General features: G+C 54.4%; 4 protein-coding genes across 4 annotated transcripts; 3 read left to right on the plus strand and 1 right to left on the minus strand.

The window, feature by feature from the left end:
• Positions 1-25: 25 nt before the first annotated feature.
• BAUCODRAFT_151081 (uncharacterized protein) lies at positions 26-1,437 on the minus strand (the record flags this gene model as incomplete). Its single annotated transcript, XM_007681859.1, has 4 exons — positions 26-322; positions 390-1,295; positions 1,349-1,359; positions 1,413-1,437. 4 exons carry the CDS (start codon positions 1,435-1,437, stop codon positions 26-28), a joined length of 1,239 nt encoding a protein of 412 aa, XP_007680049.1.
• Positions 1,438-1,537: 100 nt separating this feature from the next.
• Positions 1,538-3,853, plus strand: BAUCODRAFT_257649 (uncharacterized protein). The gene has a single exon (XM_007681860.1). It carries the CDS (start codon positions 1,683-1,685, stop codon positions 3,486-3,488), a length of 1,806 nt encoding a protein of 601 aa, XP_007680050.1. The 5' UTR covers positions 1,538-1,682; the 3' UTR covers positions 3,489-3,853.
• On the plus strand, positions 3,854-7,051 carry BAUCODRAFT_257650 (uncharacterized protein). The gene has a single exon (XM_007681861.1). It carries the CDS (start codon positions 4,218-4,220, stop codon positions 6,621-6,623), a length of 2,406 nt encoding a protein of 801 aa, XP_007680051.1. The 5' UTR covers positions 3,854-4,217; the 3' UTR covers positions 6,624-7,051.
• A 1,649-nt stretch (positions 7,052-8,700) lies between these two features.
• Positions 8,701-14,625, plus strand: BAUCODRAFT_77061 (uncharacterized protein; the record flags this gene model as incomplete). Its single annotated transcript, XM_007681751.1, has 1 exon — positions 8,701-14,625. The coding sequence occupies one exon, from the start codon at positions 8,701-8,703 to the stop codon at positions 14,623-14,625; it is 5,925 nt and encodes a 1,974-aa protein (XP_007679941.1).
• Between the last annotated feature and the right edge of the window lie 22 nt (positions 14,626-14,647).

Below are 14,647 nucleotides of genomic sequence, written 5' to 3' on the forward strand. Positions count from 1 at the left end.
ACCAACAACGATACGAGGCCCAGTACTACCGCTCAGCGCCCGTGTCCTGGATCTCATCAAGCAGATTGCACGTCTCCCTTGGGTTTGCGATCCATGCGGTGGTGCATGCAAGTCGTGCCTTGAAGTCATTTGCCCCAGCGGACAGGAACTGATCACCGACGTGCAAACTCTTTCCACCTTCGATGCCGCCAAAGTACCTCTGACATGCCATCACACCCCACGACTTGTCGCCAATGTCGACGAAAACGTCGTTGCCACCGTTGAAGGCACAGAATGGGATACGACGGCCGGCTGCGGACATCTCAAGAATGCGTTGAACGACCTAAGGGTTGATTGGTTGAAGCGTCAGCTACGACAGTTACAACGGATGTACATATCGCTCCACTTACAAGAACGGTCTCTTCAAGCTGCTCCCGAGCCAGTCGGATGCCCTTACTAGGGAAGATACCAACGGCGCGCTTCTTGCGCAGCACAGAGACAGGGAGTTGCATGCACTGCACGCAGTCTTTTAGTGCCGCTTCGGCAACATCGAGCAGCGCGGTGACATTCTCCTCAGTCCAGTCACCCATCTCCGGTAGTTGCCAGTCAGTCTGTGACACCGCTTGCAGCTTGCAAGGGGACTGAGGCGTGTATGTGAACAGAAAATTGCTCTCACCGCCCATCACTACGAGATGATGCTCGCACTTGTGAGACATTTCGCTGGTTGCCAGAGCGTCCAGCAGGCCGTAAAGTCGCTCGTAGTACTTTTCTGCCTCCGTGTAACCTGCGGCTGTTACGATCCCGATGCGAGTGCCTTTCCTTAGAAGCTCCAGTATCCTTGGGATGCAAGGGTTGTCAGGAGTCAGCGATTCGCCGTCATCGTAGAGCGTGACGTCTCCGTCAAACGTCACGAGTTCAAGCCTACTGTTCCGGACCAATGACATGACCTGTGCCGTGTTGAGTATAAGACGAATGTCGTTGAAGCTGGGAGCCACGAAGCGTCTGGAGCTGATGAAACGTTTCTGGTCCTGGTGGATGAAGGCATCTTGCAGGGGTAACGGCGTGAAGAAGACACCTACTGACGGCACCAGGAGTTTGAGCTTAGAGATCCCGCCGGTCTTCTGTTGCTTGATGTGGTCCAGAATCAGCTCCTCGACGTCATGCATGATCTGGGCGTAGCGTACGTGGGCATTAGCTGCCATGGCGTTGACGGTAGACTTGTCATTCTCGTATATTGCGGTCGGCTGCGAAAGCAGTACGAACGGAACAGCGAGGAGACCTTTGATCCATTCGATGAACTGATCACGGCGGTGAGTCTGGTCGCTAGATTCAGTACACTAGTCGAATATGCTTCCTTCCTTAAGCATACCTTAAGCGCGTCTGTATAACTCTATCAGCTTGCCGTTCTTTGGCTTGGTTAGATGTCTACCTACATTCAACACGGTATCTCGTTGTCATGACTGTAGAGACCTCAAGCGGTCGCTGCCGCGAAAGCTATATAATGCTACATCTTGTGGGAAATGCAGTGACTTGAGCCCGCGGTTGACGATCGGTTCTCAAACCACATGCAGACGCACGGTCCACGTCGCCATTGACTGCATGAAACACCAACTATCTGTCCGCTCCCGACAAGCGAGCTGGTGCTTTGCGTCACATCAGCTGGGTGGCTTAAAGGATTGTATCATGATGAGGAATATGCGGCAATGGCATCTCTGGCATTTAGACCATGGCCTCGCAACCCTCCACAAGGCGGCTCGCTGAAGGAGGTGCTTGGGCGTGTTAGTGTCGAGCGCGGCCATTTCCGCAACATTACCGAAGCTTCACTGCAGGAAGAGGTAGCAGCAGAAGGTGCGCTTGAGCTGAGTGAGAGCGAGGATGACGAGGCAGTAGAAGGGCAGCGCGATGCGGCTCCGTCCATCGCGAAGCCGGCTACGCGCGAGGACTTGTACAAGGCGAAGTATGACATGCTGCAGCATCTGGACGCTGCACACAACGATGTCATGCTGGCACTGGACTTTGTGTCTCTACTGTTGTCGAAAGACAACAAGCAAGCTGCTTCCACAATTTCGCCGGCATTAAAGAATGAGATCCCAGTCGGCACGCTAGGTATCGATCTCTGGCAGAATATGCCCAAAGACAGGGCACGAGAGACACAAGATGAACTCCTGTCTACCAAGGTTCGTATGGAAAGTTTACAGAACAGCGCTAACAGCTTGCTCGCGGCTGCCAACAGACTGGAGGACAACGTCCGCAAGGAAACGCAGTACTGGTCGGAAGTGCTGTCCATCGCTGACAAGGGCTGGAACGTCTGCCGTCTACCTGGACAACAGCGGCGTCTCGGCGTGACATTCGGCTTCAGCGAAAGTGCACCGGACTTCTCCAGGCGAGGCGTGGCCGGGCTTAATCCTGGCCCAGATGGAGGCGTCGCCCTCGATCGTGGCATCGGCGTCAAGCCGAAGGCTTTACGGGTGCAATTGAGGCGCGGCGGAGCTGTAGTGGGTACCTCCCCGATCCCTACCCTTGCCGAGGGCGGAGAGACCGCACTGGAAGCCCGCATACGATACGCTCGTGATGGCCTTTTCGACGAGGAATTGTACCACGAGATCGTCCGGGAAAGCCGTTCCTTGGCTTCACTGGGAGTGAATGTAGAGGGCCAAGCGGTCAGCTTCAAATCTCAGCCGACCGCCGAGGGCCTGGTAGAATGCCGTTTCGAGCTCATTTCGCTGGACGAGGCGGACACTCCGCCATCACCGGATGAACGGCAGACATATTTGGCTCATGCAATATCTATCGCTGCGCGACTCTTGCTATCTCAAGCGCACCGTGACCGGTTGCAGAAACGACAAGAAATACCGCTTCCTCTCTCTGGGAACAAAGAAGAGCGCGCGGTTCTACGTATACTACGGCCCCTCATGGCATTCATGTTACACGACACAGCCATCGGCCAGGTCAACAGTCTTGTAACATGCGCCCAGAGTCTGCTCACCGGAGCGAAGGTTGCACACGAAGTTGAGCGCGCAAGCTTCCAACCACCAACCTTGGAAGATGCTGTTACTTCAGAAGCTTTGATGGCTGCACTCATGAAGCCATGGCTATCACAGATCACTCTCAGTTTGAGGGATTCTGAACAAGTAGTGCTCAAGCTGGAGACTACACTCGCTAGTAGGTTTGGAACACTGTACTCTCTCGACGGACCGTTCCACAAGCAAGCGTATCGCTTCGACAGCTTTTTAGAGGCCCGGCAAGCCTTCGATGAGGTGCTGGCATCTGTGCTTGCGGACTTGCTGTATCCGGCCCTAGGAGAAGGCTGGAAGTGCAATATTCGAGAAGCGTTACTTACAAAGAGCACAAGTGCCGAAGGTGCAGAAGCCGCGATTTGGATCACCGTCAACAGTGAAACTGGATCTTTGGCTCTCAGCTCCCCAACCAAGAAGATAAATTGGGCTTCAGGAGACTCTTCAAATCCAAATCAGTCATTGCTGGAAGCATGCAAAGAACTGGTCGGGTAGAGGGAGAGGGTGGTGATGATTTTGCTAAAGAGTCCGAAGTTATGACGGGGATCGCGGCGAAGACCACAGCGGCCGGGCTCCTAAGTCTCACAACCGGCATGAGCCTATACCAGTAACACAGATAGCTCACTCTCATTCAATTGTGGACCAAGTCCGGTATCCTTGTTGTCCTAGCCAGTGTGTGCACGCCGGACCATGCTTGTGTGTCTGCGGCATATACTGTTCGTTTGACGTGATCTGGAAAGGACGCAAGGCTTCACAACCATCTAGAAACTTTCCCCATCTGCACAATCACAACTCTTTCGTCCCGAGTGGCCGAGGGACAATGTTCCGGTGGTCTGAGCTTACCGCAGGGCGGTGTCGGTGAGGCCCCTGGACGGCTGCATTGCTTCTTGTAATTGCTACCACATCGTACTTGCAGTAACCTGGTACAGGAATGCGAGAGTCGGCACCATCACCGGGCAAGATACATGTAATAGCTCTGCCCACCATCGACCGAAGTACGACCGCTTATCGATTGTGTTCTGACCAGCTCCACGACTGTGACGTGGGGCACTGAAGCTGCTCCTCAGATAGCCTCCAGTATTCACTGCGAATCGTACAAAGAGCCTGCAAGGAGCTCGACGCTCCGCAGCTCCTGGCAAGCACGCCTTCCGCAGCTTCTGCCTAGCAACCTCTCCTTCTCGAAGCACCGGTGTCATCAAGCATCAGCATAGGTGTCTGCCCAGGATGGCAGAGGTGCATCTAACACCGCCAGCGATGCCTACGGGCAAGAAGCGCATAGCGATCTTGACTTCTGGAGGCGACTCTCCAGGTATGAGTGCGGCTGTCAGAGCAGTTGTGCGCCAGACACTGGCGTCAGAATGTACAGCATATGCGGTTTATGAGGGCTACCAAGGTCTGGTGGACGGCGGGAACATGATCAAGGAAATGAGCTGGGAAGATGTACGGGGGTGGATCTCTGAAGGCGGCACATTGATCGGTACAGCACGATGTAAGGCGTTCATGGAGCGAGCGGGCAGGCTGACAGCCGCAAACAACATGATTGAGAAGGGCATCGATGCACTAGTAGTGTGCGGTGGTGACGGCAGCTTGACTGGAGCAGACAAATTCCGAGCAGAGTGGCCGAGCCTGATGGACGAGCTCGTGTCAACAGGCAAGAGGACGAAAGAGGAGGTCAAGTCTCATAGACACCTGAATATCGTGGGCTTGGTGGGCTCGATTGACAATGATCTTAGCGGCACAGATGCGACGATAGGGTGCTACAGCTCGCTACAGCGAATATGTCAAGCAATTGATTACATCGATGCGACGGCCTTTTCACATCAGCGCGCTTTCGTTATCGAGGTCATGGGCAGACACTGTGGTTGGCTGGCTCTCATGGCTGGCGTAAGCTGTGGAGCGGACTTTATTTTCATCCCAGAAAAGCCACCGAGCGAGAATTGGGAGGCAGAGATGTTTAGTATCGTGAAGAAACACCGTGAGATGGGCAAGCGGAAGACAATCATTGTGGTGGCAGAAGGAGCGCATGACAGACAACTCAACCCTGTCACGGCCGGCATGGTGAAAGACTTGCTGTCGCAGAAAGTAGGACTTGATACGAGAGTCACTACGCTTGGACATGTGCAACGTGGTGGTCCACCCTGCTGCTATGATCGCATGCTTGCAACGCTGCAAGGTGTGGAGGCGGTCAATGCTGTGTTGGAAAGCACGCCAGAGACACCATCCCCAGTCATCTGCATAGTGGAGAACAAGATCGTGCGCAAGCCGCTCCTGGACGCAATCGCAAAAACCAAGGAGGTTGCCGCCAACATCGAGAAGCGTGACTTTGCTGCTGCTATGAGGGGCAGGGACGCGGAGTTCGAAGAGTTTCTCGAGGCCTTCAACATCACGACGGCAACTGACAAAGCAGAGAACATGCTGCTACCTAAAGAGAAGCGCATGCGCGTAGGCATCATCCATGTCGGCGCACCAGCAGGTGGCATGAACGCAGCGACGAGAGCTGCGGTCGCATATTGTCTGGTTAAGGGCCACACACCTGTAGCGCTATACAACGGCTTTCCCGGTCTTTGCCGACACCACGATGACAAGCCGCTTGGTAGTGTCAGGGAGCTCGACTGGCTTGATGCAGAAAGCTGGGCTTCGCGTGGTGGCTCCGAGATTGGCACGAACCGTGGCCTGCCGTCTGAAGACATGGAGAAGACGGCGTACTGCTTCGACAAGTACAAGATTGATGCTCTTTTCGTAGTCGGCGGGTTCGAGGCCTTCACGGCGGTGTCAGAGCTTCGGAAAGCACGAAGGGATTTCGACGCCTTCAAGATACCAATGGTCGTCCTACCAGCCACGGTCTCCAACAACGTCCCGGGCACAGAATACAGCATCGGCTCCGACACGTGCCTTAACGCCCTCATCGACTACTGTGATGCCATCAAGCAGTCTGCTAGCGCCAGTCGGCGGCGGGTGTTCGTAGTCGAGACCCAAGGAGGTGCCTCAGGGTATATAGCCACCATTGCCGGCCTCAGCATTGGCGCGGTTGCGGTCTATACGCCCGAGGAAGGCATTCACCTGAACATGCTTGTGGAGGACATCAAGTTCCTCAAGGACCAGTTCGCTCAAGACAAGGGCCATGCGAGGTCCGGTAAGATCATCCTTCGCAATGAGAAGGCCAGCAGCACTTACACGACCGAGGTGGTCGCCAACATCATCAAGGAGGAGTCGGGCGGTCGCTTTGACTCTCGCTTTGCCGTGCCTGGCCATGTCCAACAAGGCGGCACACCCTCGCCAATGGACCGCGTGCGTGCCGTCCGTTTCGGCGTGAAGTCGCTCCAGTATCTGGAAAGCTTCTATGGTAAGAGCAAAGACGAGATCGCAAACGATCCGATGAGCGCGAGTGTTATTGGCATTCGTGGCGCACGGGTCAAATTCTCAGCCATGGAGAAGATCGAGAAGGACGAGACCGATTGGAAGGATCGGAGACCCAAGGATGAGTTCTGGATGGGCCTGATAGATGTGGTTGACACTCTAAGCGGCAGGCCCAAGGCTTGCAGGACACCCATGCCCGGCAGTCCTGCGGTCACTGGCAGCCCAGTGGCCCTTGGTAATGGTTCCGCGAAGAGTAATGGGGTGGCGAACTAGGTGTTGACGTGATGTGATGATGATGACGGACAGCGTTCGGCTTTCGGCGGAGCGTGAAGCGTGGTGTAAGGTGCAAGTCCTGTCTACTCCAGTATCTTGAAGCTCAAAAACTCCTCTTGTTGCACATCTCTCCACTGTAATGCTGGCTTCGTGAAATGCGCCAGGCGTCTCGCTAACCGATCTCGAATGCTCACGTCTTTTCCAGCTTGTGACACCGAATCCCAAGGTCATTGTGAGTATACCAGCTGCCGAGAGTCCTGTAGGAGCTTGTGAAATGTTCATGAACCGTGAACGCTTCACAGTATGCCGTCATGCTCGCCCGGTAACCGTTTCACACGTTTTTGCTCCCAATTATCAAGGTCTTTGGCGGCCAATTTCTATCACTTTGTCAGCTTCGACCAGGTACACCTCCTCGCGATGTTGCTGCCTTACATAGTACTCTTCCGCCAGATCAATCCTCCTCCGATCCTTGCCGATGCCCAGCGCCTCCTCTTCAGACATTTGCCGGACCTTCTTGTCGTGCCGCTCGTATCTCAATGCGGTCGCTGGAGTCAGGAAGAAGGAGCCCAGTACCATTGTCATCATGAAGGGTAGACCAAACAGGGCAAAAGGATGCTTGGCCAAGGCGGCGCGGTAGCGAGCGGCGACCGTGGAGTTGTAAGAACTAGGGCGAAACTTCTTGGCTTGAAAGATTGCCATGATGGTTGGATTGTGTGCTAAAGCATCGTTAAATTCGTTGTCGGCACTTGCATTTTGTACTGATGTCGTGCTATTGGGGGTGAAGAGAAGATGCACGTCACGTGACAGCGCGCGTCCTCCGAAACGCGCCGCCGCAGCTTCGATGTCCACTTCAACATCTCTGTTTCACGAAGGCCCACATGCAAACCCTCTTCGAGTGTTTCTTCAGGATGGCGCGATGGCTCGACGGGCCTCTGAGCTAAATGGAGTAGCTCCGCCGCCATCGACTCTTGCGGCACAGATTGTACATAACCATGGCCGGCCAGCAGCTCAGCAGCGTGGGGATGGCGATGGAGACCAGGCCGCCAAGCATCTGCAGTACTTGCTGCAGCAACTTCTGCACAACCCGAACGCTGCACAAGAGACTGATGTGCACGTTAACGTTAAGCTTATCAGTGTCTGCGCTGAGGCTGGCCTAGGTCCCTTAACGGCCAACAACCCGTTCGCGGACTGGAACGAGCTGATTGCCCAAGCCAGAGATACTGTGGCCATTATTGAGAAGACCATCAAGCATCAGCCTCAGACGCTGTTCACGCCTATTAGTGACGATGGGCCTCTACTTTGCCTGCCGCTGTTCGCAAGGCTGGCTGCCATTTGCGGCAGACCTAGATGTGAAGATGTTCCTGTGTTCTCCCTACTGGAATTCGCCATACGTATCGTTGCGGCTTCGACGGAGCTGTGGCGGAGTGCAGAGGTGCTGCAGCGTGTGTGTCGAGATATTGTTGACAGTGCCATCACCGCGGTGGAGCGTTCCACAAGTCGAACGGAGCATTTCCAGCTAAGTGTCCCGTCTCACACCATCATCTCGGAGCTCTGGACACCAGCCGAGTCTGCTGTCGTCCTACCTCAAGGTTATCAATGCATCATTGACAGCCATCTACATGCGTTTATGCTAGGATTGACTCTGTCTCAACTCACAAGCTTCGGTCAGACATGGCGAAGTGACGTTTATATGCGTCTAGAAATACTACTCTGGAAGCTACAGCCTGCGCTGGTAAGAGGCCATCAATGGGACTTCGCTTTGAAGCTCCTGCTGCGCTCAACGGGCGGGTTATCAGTGCTGCAACGATTGTTGTCTAGCATCAACTCGAGCACTGCTTCGGTAGCGGTGCAAAAGGACTCCGCCGCCGCATTGATGGCTACATTGCGGAATTGTGACTATCAGGTTAATGAGTCCTTACTGCCAACTGTACAAACGCTCGCCATGGAAGACAAGTTTAAGCACCTGCACGATGATCTTCGCATTGCAGTGGCCGTTTGGCTGTCGCATATTGTGCCGGACGCGGAGTTACCAGACCATGTTGTACAGCTTCGTGACGCTTTTCGACAGGATAATACAATGGCGGACGGCGAGCTTCAGCGCCTCCTCGAGGAGCTCGGCGACGTTACGCAATCGCATGCCTCTACATCACGCCGCAGGAAGCGCAGGAAACTAAACAACGGCGAAGCTTCTAAGGCATCTGGCAATCCTCTGGTCGACGTCAGTAAGCTTCTGGCTGGAGCGGAAACTGAAGATGTGGACGCTTTGTGCAGCAGAGACAGTCTCAAGTACGGCGAGCTTACCGAGGACGAGCAATGCCAAGTGTGGAAGAATCTTGCGGAATTGGCACCAAAAGGTCCAGTGTGCATCTTGCAGCTCGCAGCCAAGATCATCAAGCTACCTTCCTTCAAGGATACTTTGCAGCCACGTGTGCTGAGCGTTGCGGTGATACAGGTCTGCATTCGACAGATCAAGGAGCCAGGTCTGCTTGATCTTGCCGAAGGCCCAATAGGACAGCATATTCTGGCATCGTTGCACAGCTCGCTTCGAGAATTACGCATCGCTGCCGGTCAGTGCTTGCCAATGTTTCTCCACTCTGACCTGTCACAGGAGCTTCTGCAGCGGAATAGACACACCGCTGTAGAGTACTTGCGAACGTTGTCAGACCGCGAAGAGACGAGCGAGCATGAGACCCTGATTCCGGCCTGGGGACAGATTGCCGTCGTGTGCGGTGATCGTGAGCGTAACCTGGCCCTCCTCCGTTTAAGTGAGTACCTTGGACATCCGAACTCTCTTGTCGCGGCGACAGCTTTCGAAGAGGTTGAGAGAGTCGCAGCTGCTATGATGCAAAGCCGAGAGGCAATTTTCAAACCATACTGGAGCAGTGTCGCAGTGTCGATCGTACAAGATTTGTTCAACCGCCCACAGAGGGTACAGCAGGTGTGTGACTTGCTTAACATGGACTTGGACCGCTTCCTCATGGTAACGCAGCAAGACACCGTGCCCGCTCTGGTACTGGCTGGGAAGAAAGATATTCTGCGCAGGATCGCCAGGACGCGGGAGAGCGGATCCGTGAAGGAACTCTGCATGCACCCAAAGCAGAACTTGGCTGGTATACTTGCTCTGTTGCTCACACAGCCAGTGGACGATCCTGAGGAGTTTACCGTCCAAACCTTGGCTGCTGTCTCTTCGGACTTTGAGGGCTGTGACATTGCTGATCTTGTGAGAATTGATCTGGTCCTCGTGGCTTGCGAACTGCTCAAGCGCTCCGCAGATGCATCGGAGAGCCGCAAGTCGCGCCTCTATCGCGCGATACAAGTCTTCGCATGCATGACTGATCGCCGTCCAGGTCAGTCAAAGAATCATGGAAAGGGCAACAAGGCCCTGTATGGGTTTCTTGAGGCACATGTGCTTGGCATAATGGCGCATTTCTCGCAACTGCTCGACGGACCACAAGCGGCTGAGACCACCGCTGAGCGATTACGCGCTTTGAAGGCCATCAGTGACCTCATCCACCTGGCCAAAAAGCACGTTAGCACGGCGCTTCCGCAGCTTAGAGCGTCTCTCCAGTCTGCTATGGAACATGCATATCTTCGCGACGTCGCCTTCTCGGCTTGGCTAGATCTGTTGGCTGTAATAGAAGTTGATGACATAGCTACTATGCTAAACCAGACTTTCGCGCTCGTTGCAAAACATTGGTCACGATTGCCAGGGTCGATACACGCTGCTATCCACGACTGCATCGGTGGTCTAATAAACACTCACAACCAGGTTATGCACGACAGCGTTGAGCAACTCCCTTCCCTCCGCGCAATTCCCCTGCTATCGAAATTCGGAGCGGAGATAGAGCGACTGCAAGATCTCGGAAGCGCCGAGAGTCGCTGCCGCGCATTTGTATCCCGCCTCAGGGAAGAGAGCTCGGTTGTAGTACACCAGGCCCTACAGGAATTGGTACCATTTTTAACGGATAACCAGGAGTTCATACTGGACGCCGCAGCGAGCGAGCAGCCTGTACAAGTACTGTCTGATCTCTTCCGAGCCTTGCTGGACGTCACCACCAGACATGCCCAAGCGGAGGTCGATGTTGCTGAATTGTGCGGCAAAGCGTTGGGTATCATCGGCTGTCCGGACCCGAACCGCGTTGAAGCAATCAATCGCCGCAAGCAGGTCATGCTGCTCTCGAACTTCGGCAAAGCCACTGAAGCCGTCGACTGGGTCCTGACTTTCCTCGAGCAAGTCCTCGTTAAGGCTTTCAGATCCGTGACCAACTCGCGTGCTCAGGGTTTCCTGGCTTTCGTCATGCAAGAGCTATTAAAGTTCTGCGGTTTCACGAGCGAGGTTGCCGCAAGGACACGTTCATCGCAACTTCCGGCGGCACAGCAACGATGGTTAGCATTACCGGAGAATGTCCGTATAACTCTCACACCGTTCTTGAGCTCTGCCTACATGGTCTTCAACCAGATCGAGAATCCAGTCAAGCGGCTGTATCCTAGCTTCTCGCCTGTGAACGACTATGGCAGCTGGCTTCGCTCCTTAGTGTACGACCTCATGTGGCGGGCCAAGGGCGACAACGCTAAGATGATCTTCCCGCTGATCGCTCGTCTGGTGCGGAACAATGACCTCGCTATCGCGAGCTTCATATTACCATACGCCGCCTTGAATGTGGTATTAGGCGGCACTGTAGCCGACATTAGCGACATTCGTGCGGAAATACTTGCTGTCCTGAAATGCCAACCCGTAGCCGGTACGCAGGCCGAGTACGTCAAGCAGAGCGCGGAGTCTGTCTTCAGCATCCTCGACTACATGGCGAATTGGCTACAGGAGAAGAAGAAAATCCTCGCACAGACCAGAGCAGAGGCCTACAAGACCGGTCACCCTTCGCCCACCGACTTCGACGAGGCCACAGACATTGCGCAGATAGAGGAGATAGAGCGGTTTTTGGCTTCCGTTCCTGCAGAGTCTCTGGCAACTCGGGCCGTGGACTGCGGCTCGTACGCTCGTGCGTTGTTCCACTGGGAGCAATTTATCCGTCAGCAACGTGCGTTGATTCCTTCCACGCGACTATCACAGGAAGACGAAGAAGCGTATGAGAGGCTACATAGCATCTACGCTTGCATCGACGAGCCGGATGGACTTGAAGGACTCGGGACGCATCTTACGTTTCTGACTGAGGATCAACAGACGATGCAGCACGTCAAAGCCGGAAGATGGACGGCAGCGTCGGTCTGGTACGAGACTCGTTTGGCAGAAATGCCGGATAACACTCGACTCCAAATGAGCCTGCTGCATTGCTTCCGGGAGACCGGACAGTATGCGCCTCTACTGCGGTATACGCAGGCGTTCACGGAAGGGTCGAAGGCACCCCATCGCCATGAATTAGTGCCGCTGACCGTTGAATCGTCATGGATGGTCGGAGACCTAATGCGTCTTAGGGCATGCCTAGAAGATATATCGGACAAGGACCCGCGTCAGCTGAGCACTGGCATTGGTCGTCTGGTGGCGGCAGCTTCTGCTGCCGACGATGAATCGCTGCTAGGCCACTTACGTCTGATGCGCACCGCCATCGTGCAGTCAATGACAGAATCATCCACAAACTCAGTGCAAGCGTCCCACACAGATCTCTTCAAGCTCCATACGTTGTACGAGATCGAAGCGATTAGCAGTTGTGATGAGCAGATACGCAACCGGTTCCTTGAACATGGCGACAGGCGCTTAGCTGCTCTTGGATCCTACAATGCCGAGAAGCAGTATCTTCTTGGTGTTAGGCGTGCACTTATGCGCGTGCGCGACAACACTTTCACCAGGCCGGAGACTGGAGCATTATGGTTGACCACAGCCCGTTTGGCACGTAAGGCGGGCAACACTCGTACTGCCTATAACGCTGTGATACAAGCTTCTTCATGTGGAGATCAGGCAGCGAAGCTGGAGGAAGCGCGGCTGTTGTGGCACGACAACCACCAACGGCAAGCCATACAAGCACTTGAAGCGTCCATAAACACTGGCATATTTGAAAGTGCCGCAGATGAGACTCCCGAGAACAGCGTGGCCACAAGTAATGGCCCGCCGCAAAGTCTGACCGCTGGTAAAGCGTACCTCCAGCTCGCTAAGTGGCTTGACGCTTCTGGCCAAAGCCAAGCAAAAGACATGACTGAGCGGTACCAATATGCCGCGAAGACTTTTCAGAAGTGGGAGAAGGGCCACTATTATCTTGGCAAGCACTATCAGAAGCTACTTGAGGTAGAAAGGGGACTAGCAAAGAGCAAGCAATCTCCAAACTTCCAGAGCGGCGAAATGACAAAGTCTGTAATCGAGAATCTCATGCGATCAATACCATTTGGCAACAAGTACTGGCACGAGACTATACCGAAGGTCCTTACTCTCTGGTTAGACCTGGGCATGGAGGCGCTGTCGAAACTCCCAGCCAAGGATCAGGAGCTCTCGGACAGACGGACTAAAGCTCTGCAGGCCGTCAACAGACAATTTCAGAAATACTACGAGCGCATTCCACCTTATGTCTTCTACACAGCACTCCCACAAATGCTCTCCCGCATCAGTCACCCGCATCAGGAAGTCTGGAAGCAGCTATGCAACTGCATGACTAGGATCATCAATGCACACCCAAGCCAAGCAATGTGGTATGTGCTGCCTGTGGTCAAGGCGACAGACCGTACGAGGGCTGCACGGGCGGAAGAGCTACTGAATAAGCTGAAAGACTCCAGAAAGCAGGGGAAAGGCGACGGATTGGACATCAAGGCTTTAATCGTGCACAGTCAGAAGCTGTCCGATGCACTACTACAAGCCTGCGAGCAGCCTGTCGAAAGTCGTCGGACACGCGTGAGCCTTTCGCGAGATCTCATGTTCAACACAAAATTGGCGCCTATCCCGCTTGTGGTGCCCCTGGAGGCAACGCTGTCCGCAAACTTGCCCACCGTCGGAGATGTAAACACCATTCGACGTCAGAAAGCCTTCGCACAAGAAAAGATCACTATTCAAGGCTTTTCGGACGATGTTCTGGTCCTCAGCTCTCTTCAGAGACCGAAGAAGGTGACAGTTCGGGGCTCAGACGGAAAGATGTATGGCCTGCTCTGCAAACCCAAGGACGACTTGCGGAAGGATCAGCGTCTGATGGACTTCAACGGCATCATCAACCGCGCACTTAAGCGGGACCCGGAGAGCAGCAAGCGGCGACTATATATAAAGACCTATGCTGTCACGCCACTCAGCGAAGAATCTGGTACGCTTGAGTGGGTGGAAGGCATCAAGCCTCTACGCGACATCCTGCTGAACCTGTACTCACGCAAAGGCGTGCGGGTGGATTACAACAAGATCCGAGAAAGATTGGATTCGGTGAAGGGCCCTGAGAATGCCCACATCTTTACCGATGATGTGCTTTCCCAGTTCCCAGCTGTCTTGCACGAGTGGTTCACCGAGACCTACCCAGACCCAGAGACATGGTTCACGGCTCGCTTACGCTATGCTCGGTCGGCTGCGGTGATGTCGATGACGGGCCACATGCTCGGGTTGGGTGATCGTCACGGCGAGAACATCTTGCTTGAGGAGGGTACAGGAGGCGTGTTCCATGTAGACTTCAACTGTTTGTTCGACAAAGGCAAGACTTTCGACAAGCCCGAGCTGGTACCTTTCCGCCTTACGCACAACATGGTCGATGCAATGGGTGCTTACGGCTATGAGGGCCCTTTTAGGAGGTCGAGCGAGCTCACGCTGGCGTTGCTGCGGCAGAACAAGGATACCCTGATGACGGTGCTGGAAACATTTTTGCACGACCCGACCACCGACTTCGTGAAGAAGAAGCGAGACGCGATGGTAGGCGTGCCGAACACGCCGCAGGAGATTCTAGACAGTGTCGGTGCGAAGCTCAAAGGCTTGTATACAGGCGAGAACGTACCGCTGGGCGTGGAAGGCTACGTTGATGTGCTAATCCAGGAGGCTACCAGTTCTGCGAATCTGGCAGGCATGTACATCGGCTGGTGTGCTTTCTTATAGCCAGATAACCAACGTACAGTAC

The sequence above is a fragment of the Baudoinia panamericana genome (assembly GCF_000338955.1).
Source record: "Baudoinia panamericana UAMH 10762 unplaced genomic scaffold BAUCOscaffold_12, whole genome shotgun sequence".
NCBI lineage: Eukaryota > Fungi > Ascomycota > Dothideomycetes > Mycosphaerellales > Teratosphaeriaceae > Baudoinia > Baudoinia panamericana.

Coding starts and splice junctions, on each gene's coding strand:
- BAUCODRAFT_257649 (XM_007681860.1), top strand. CDS start 1,683: ATGGCATCTCTGGCATTTAGACCATGGCCTCGCAACCCTCCACAAGGC.
- BAUCODRAFT_257650 (XM_007681861.1), top strand. CDS start 4,218: ATGGCAGAGGTGCATCTAACACCGCCAGCGATGCCTACGGGCAAGAAG.